Source organism: Lathamus discolor, chromosome 5 (assembly GCF_037157495.1).
Source record: "Lathamus discolor isolate bLatDis1 chromosome 5, bLatDis1.hap1, whole genome shotgun sequence".
NCBI classification, from domain to species: domain Eukaryota; kingdom Metazoa; phylum Chordata; class Aves; order Psittaciformes; family Psittacidae; genus Lathamus; species Lathamus discolor.
In genome coordinates, this window is record NC_088888.1 from 73,660,743 (window position 1) to 73,667,382 (window position 6,640).

The 6,640-nt window shown below is 40.5% G+C and overlaps 1 protein-coding gene across 1 annotated transcript in view; it reads left to right on the top strand.

Moving 5' to 3' along the window:
• Positions 1-5,781, top strand: part of MDN1 (midasin AAA ATPase 1) — a 102,168-nt gene extending 96,387 nt beyond the window's left edge. The window contains exons 98-102 of the mRNA XM_065681233.1: positions 566-639; positions 733-847; positions 1,818-1,881; positions 3,609-3,751; positions 4,832-5,781. Of these exons, the coding sequence (XP_065537305.1) occupies positions 566-639; positions 733-847; positions 1,818-1,881; positions 3,609-3,751; positions 4,832-5,020 (585 nt within the window). The 3' untranslated portion in view covers positions 5,021-5,781. The remainder of the gene's footprint in view (positions 1-565; positions 640-732; positions 848-1,817; positions 1,882-3,608; positions 3,752-4,831) is intronic.
• Positions 5,782-6,640: the final 859 nt, after the last annotated feature.

The window sequence follows — 6,640 nt, forward strand, 5'->3', positions numbered from 1 at the left end:
CTTCTGACTTCATACAGGGCTGGTGGCTGTTGGAAAGCCTGACTGGTGATTCTAGAGCAGCTACATTGCTGGTCTGCACTTGACTCTTGTCACTTCATGCCTAAGAGATTTGTTATTAAAGATGAATAAAAGTTAGCTGACAGGAGGAGATGTTAAATTTGTTAGACAGAAGTGTACATATCCACTGAAAAATTATCTTTTGTTGCCTGCAAAAGGCCGAAACTTGTGTAGCTATGCCGGTCATTGGAGGATTGAATATTAGTTCATCAGAGCTCAGTTGCAGCAATTTTATTTATTTAAAATGTGTCTCCTTCTAAATAGCTATTCCAGTGTTTCATTAGCCTGCCTAAAGTGGTATCTCTAAATTAGTCAGCTGAAGCCCTTAAGTAAAACTAGGATATCTTTATTGCAATGACTATCTTGTATAACAGGAAAAAAGATAGGAAGTCTCTTCACTGACTTTACTAGACAAAAACTAATTTTGGTAACATTCTCCATATTTGAGTACTGATCTGTGAGCAGACCTTGGAATGCCCCATTTTTGATGTACATTTTTCTTTAATAGCTTGCCTATGAATCCCTGGCAGTTATTGGAAATGCGCTCACTCTTCTAGAAGTGGGACAAATTGCTGTGTGTAGGTGAGTTGATTTGAAATCTTTACTTTTCTTCAGAACTTCAGAGCAGAATGTAAGTACTGGTTTCACGCTGTCATTTTTAATTCTTTTCTGAAGCTTTGGAGAAACTGTTCAGCTGCTGCACCCATTCCATGAACAGTTCAGTGACCAGTCGGGGACCCGGATCTTGCGTCTTTGCAAGTTTCAGCAGAAGAAAACAAAAATAGCCCAGGTACACAAGAATGCCTCAGAGGCAGCAGCTCTGCAGATCTTTTCCAGATGAGAGAGAAACATCAGTAGCTTCATGGATTCATGATGGCTTTGTAACCTTTACTGGTCGTTTATATTTGAGTGTGTGATAGCTGGTTAGAGAACAAAGTGATAGAATGATTGTAATTTTGTAATAGGAGGAGTGTTTTCTCACTTTCAGGCCTGATGTATGCTACTTTCAGGCATCCATCTTTCTCTGTTTATACTGGGTCTTAAACAGTATTTTGGGTACAAGCTATTGGGTATCCCAAAGATGAGTCCCAACAAAATTTGTGGGAGTTCAGGAGGTTTTCATGCCATGGATTTGACTTGTAGGAAGAGGAGGAAGAGCTCTGTATGTTTGTCAGACTTGACTGATTCCTGAAGAAAACTTTCTGTGATAATACGTCCTGGACAGCTGCAAAGTTTTCTTCCTTCTAGGAAGATTTTTGCAGTCTTACCTTTTCAAACTTGAATAAGGTCTTCCATTAAAATTAAATTGAAGAGGAGGAGACCCAAGTAGCTCGATGGTAATCTTACAAAGTCCTTTTAAAACTGGAACAATTTGACAGTTGATGCTCTTAATTTGAATAGGCAATACATGACTAGATACTTGGCAAGTTGAAGGCAAACATCCTAGAGATAGGATGTATATTTTTAATGATGCCATTAATTACCTGAACAATTCACTGAGGTTTTGATGGCTTCGTTAGCACTGGAAAAATTATAAATCCAGATTGAAGTCTTTTTCTGAAGATTCCCTAGTTCAAAAATGCTTACTAAATTTGAAGAGTTAATGTAAGAAAATGCCAAGGACTGTGTCTGTGTAGGTGGTCACAGTAACCTATCTTGGCATTTAAAATACAGAAATGTGTTCTTTAAAAATGTTATCATTGTTAAGTTTATTATTTTATGATGAGATAACTTAATCTTCTTATTTGTTTCCTCTGCAGTTTCTAGAATCATCAGCAAATATGTTTGCTGCAGCACAGCAGTTGTCTCAAAATATTAATCCGGGTGAGCTGCTTCTCTTTTTTATTACTCTGCTTGTTGCCATGGCAGCAGAATGCTCACTACATCCTGAAGCAATATCCTGCCAGAAAGACTCCTAGCAATGAGACATCTCTTGCCTTAGGGCTTACGTTTTGCTTTGTCAAAATGAATGTTTGGATGAAATTCAGTTCAAAACCCAAAAGATACCTACTTCGTCAGTAATTCACTGAAATGTTGTTTAAGGCTTTTTAAAAAGTCATCCCCTATCTGCCTCCTTCTACGTCATGTTTCCAGATAATTTTTAAGTCCTAGACCATGCCTGCTTTAAAGCATTGTCCAGCTTCCTAGTGACCCTGACTCCCTAGGCACTTCTGCCCTTCCTTGAGAGCCTGGCTTCTGTAGGTGTCCAGAAGCACACTGTTCTGAGGAGAGTGTTTGCCTCCTACCTGCCTTTCACTGTAGGGCAAGTTTAGGTCATAAGCTGCTCAAATTTCCCAGAAAAGCTGGAAGGCTTGTCACCTCATGGCTGACCCATAGTTAGCATAAAAGGCTGCTTTGTCCTAGTTAAAAGCTTATCATGGTGGCACCCAGTTTTGAAAAAAGTTCCTGAAGTACTCCAAGAAATGGACAATCTGGGATTTATAATCCGCAGCCGGTTTGCCAGGCTGTCAGAATATTCTGAGTGGGAGCAGCTTCCAGTCTTCTTGAACTAGCCTGGGATGGAGCAGCAGTCAGCTCCCCAGAATCCGGCAGCTAGCACAAGAAAAGGCAGTAGGATACATCACCCCTTTTGTAAAAAGACCAAGCACTGTCATATCTGGGGCCTGTCTGCAGAAAAGGAGGAAGCATTCTACATCCCTCCCCTAGCCATTAAGCTGCAGGGGAAACAGAAGAGGGGCTTGCATTCTTGACAGTAATTACTGTGAGTTCCCTTGTAATTAAAAGATAAGATGCATAACTTGGTTAGAATGTCCCTTTAGAAGGCTATATCTCTGGGGGCAATTTGGGTCAAGTAACATGCCGCCAGAAAATGGTCAGTGCTGAGGAACATCTGTGCTGTGTAAGTTTTAGGAAGTTTACTTCAAAGTAGCTTGTCTGGTCCCAAAGGCAGAATGCCCTGTAGTGCTTGTACTGCCTTGACTGTGCCCCTGAAACTCATCTTTTGGATTAGTTTCCTGCAAAAATAACTCATTTGGGGCAGTTCAAGACTGCTCTTGTGGAAGCCAAGCTTATTAAAGCAGGGACAAGAGGGAAACACATTTCAGAAGCACAGTCCAAAGTGAAATGCTGACACAGATGCACCCATAAGTACCTGCTTCTGGAGGAATAGGAGGAATAGATTTGGACTCTGTTTCATTGCTGCTTTACTGAGGTAATGATCTAGTGGCTGGACTCTTGTAATTCAGCCGATGTTTAACTCCAAGGCAATTACCAGGCATGAAAGACAAGGCCATGACTAAGTTCATTAGGTATTTTCCGCGCCTTTCATCCTTGATTATGGTACTGATGGACTGGGGCTTTTTTTCCCATTATTACCAATGGTTTCACACCGTGGGAAAAAACTTTAATTCTTGACCTACTGGTAACTGCAGCTTAATGTTAAATTAGAATTCTCTTTGATAAAGACTTAATTTCATTAGGAATACTCATTTTTCCATTATACCCATGAGGCTTAGAACATAATACTCTTTTTTGCCTTTTAAATGGATTACTCTTTACTTACTGTAATTTTAAATGTTCTTTGTGCTCAGAAACAGCGCAGCTGCTTTTGATTGTATCTGATGGAAGAGGCCTTTTCTTGGAAGGCAAGGAACGAGTAACAGCAGCAGTTCAAGCAGCTCAGAATGCCAATATCTTTGTTATTTTTGTAGTGTTGGACAATCCTAATTCCCGGGTAAGTCACTGAACAAGGGAGAAGTATTCAACTGCAGTGAATGAGAAACTGATACAAATCTTTTTCTTGTCTTTTTGTAGTGCTATACAGCTATCTTATCTTCTGCAGAGGTCAAAGATATTGAGCTCAATTTCAGTTTTTCATGTCTGAAAAACTGATCAGATCTTTAGTTGATTTCTCCCTACTGTGATTCTTAATCCTTTTTGTATTAAAAAGAAGATTGGCTTCCATGCCACAGAAAAGCTAACTAAGAGGTCCTGTCTCCAAATGTAAAGGTTGTAGATTTTGGCCACCAGAGAAGGAGCTGGCAGGTTGACAGATTCAGAGTTTTAGAGATGCTTTGTTCCATCTCAGTTTTGGTTCAAATTGATCATGTCTGACAGCAGTCGCCATTGAAATGACAGTTGGAGCCAATGTTAAAGTAAGCATTAGACTGAAAGGAGTATAGGAGAGTTATTTAGCACCTGAACTGGGAAAGCTGGGTACCACCAGTTCCGTTGCTGACAATTACAAGGTTCAAATGAAATCTGGCTGTAATGTTGAGTGAAAATTCTGGACAGTGAAATGTGTTGTTCATATGCTGTATTAATTTTCTGAGCTGCTGTGCTGGGCAACTGAGAAGTTACTTTACAAGCAGCACAGCTGGGGTTTAATCTGATTTTTGTCTTTGTAGTACTCAAATACTATAAAATAATTTGCAAAAGAATCTTGTATCACTGCACAGATATAAATTGAGCTCAGCCCTAAAGAGCTTACAGATGACGGGAGCTTACAGTGTCAGGAAGGCATCACGTGTATAAAACTGAAGTGCTTAAGTAAACTCAAATCATAAAATACTAAGGAAGGATGGGATTTATTTATGGAACTTGGTTTTGCAGAAACTTAAGATTACTCTCTTCTAGCCTGTAATCTGATGATTAGAGCACGTTTATCTAAAAGGGCAAAAGTACTTAGCTGCCTTGGTTTGATTTGCCATTGGACACTTACGGCTTTTAATCTTAGAACTCTCTTATTAACTTCTGATTTAACAGGAGGAATTAAAACTATTTGAAGTAGTAACATAATTTTTTCTTTTCACAGGATTCCATTTTGGACATTAAAGTACCTATATTCAAAGGTCCTGGGGAATTGCCTGAAATCAGATCTTACATGGAAGAATTCCCCTTCCCATTCTACATGATCCTTAGGGATGTGAACGCGCTTCCAGAAACTCTCAGTGACGCACTCAGACAGTGGTTTGAGCTGGTGACTGCCTCAGACACTTTGTAGACTTTGTAGACAAAGTCAATACCTGCTTGCTGCTAAGCCGCTTGATATAGATGAAGTGGCACTTCATCAGAGAGTTCATAAAGCCTCTTTATAACTAGGATTAATGTGCAGGAGCTGCCCTCTGGCAGGTCAGACTGGGTAAGAACAAAGTGGTTTAGGGGCATTCTTTCACATTTGTTAGAGGACAGGTATGCAATGGTGAGACCATCATCTTTCATTGCCTGTTCTCAAAAATAACACAAAACTTTTCAATTTATCTTGTAATAACTTATTACTTCTAAAAAAATATTGTTGTGTAATGTTCACAGCAGTGATATTATTCCTGCTGCTGTCTATTGCAATAAGAAAACCGGTATTGTTTCTAAGGCAGTTCCGCATTAGAAGAACTTCAGGTGTCTTTGCAAAAAGACATTCTTTAGCTTCACCCATGTGGCGGGTGCCTCTTTGGGGAGGAGCTGGGGGAAGCAGATGGTTTTAAACAACCAAAAAACAAGTACTTGAAAACCTGAAACTATTTTGCAGTCTAACACATCCTACTTAATTATCGCTGATTTTTGTCTGCCAGTACCAACAGGAGAATAATGCCATACAATCATCCTTATCGAGTTTACACTGTGAACTTTGCCCCTCTGTCCAAGGCAGACATTGAGGACCTTTCGTTAATCTGCTGTTTTAAGAGCATGGACATGATTGTTCATTTCAAAAGCTATGCATCTTATATTGCCTGTACTAATAAAGAGAGGCACCACTGTTTGTAATGATGACGTCTGTTCTTTCAGTTTGATCACAGCTTGAATAAATTTGCCCAATGGAAAATGCTGTGCATTCGCTAGCGGTGCACAAAGTTCCATATGGAAATGTTTATGTAATGTCAACACCCGTCTTCCTTTCATGAGGATAATGACAGCACAGAATTCTGATTCAGGGTCCAGTCTTTGTGACTTCTCTCAAAGGAAACCTGAAGGAAACTTTGTTTGAATGCCCCCGGTCTAATCTCTAAAGCTATTCTTTGTGCACAGAAATCGGAGGTGTCTCGTTCGAAGTGCGGTGCAGGAGCTGCTCAGGAAGCGGCTGGAAACGGGGGTGCATGCCCGAAGATGTGATTGTTCTCATTGGCTTCTGGGTACAAAAGCCTCCCTTGGCAGTACTGCTGTGGCTGTTCTGAGGCCGTTTCTTTTATCTGTGTGGCTTTGCCACAGCTCATTCACAATAAGCAGCCTTAACAGGGGAACTCTACCCCGTTAGCAGTGTTACCGTGTTCTGTGTTTCCAAGGTGCTGTAGGTCTCTCAGAAGTGAGCACAAATACTTGCATGCTTTGGGAAATTTAGCTGTGGAAGTCGGTGGTTTTAGTTCATGGTGATACACGGATTGACTCCACAACTCGTTAAAGTTGTAAAGTAGGTATGCTTTATTCAGCGCTGAGGTGCATGGGGATCGTTCCTCCAAAGTATGCACCCCCAGGGTCGTTTTTCCTTTACATTTATTCCCTTACGCCTATACATATTTAGTATCTGTCCCCGCTTCGTATTATAATGAGCTAGAAGGTCCTTTGCGCCTGCGCAGTGCCCCCTCTGGTCATGGGCAGGGGTCTCAAGATGAAGTAAATGAGTCTTCCTCCT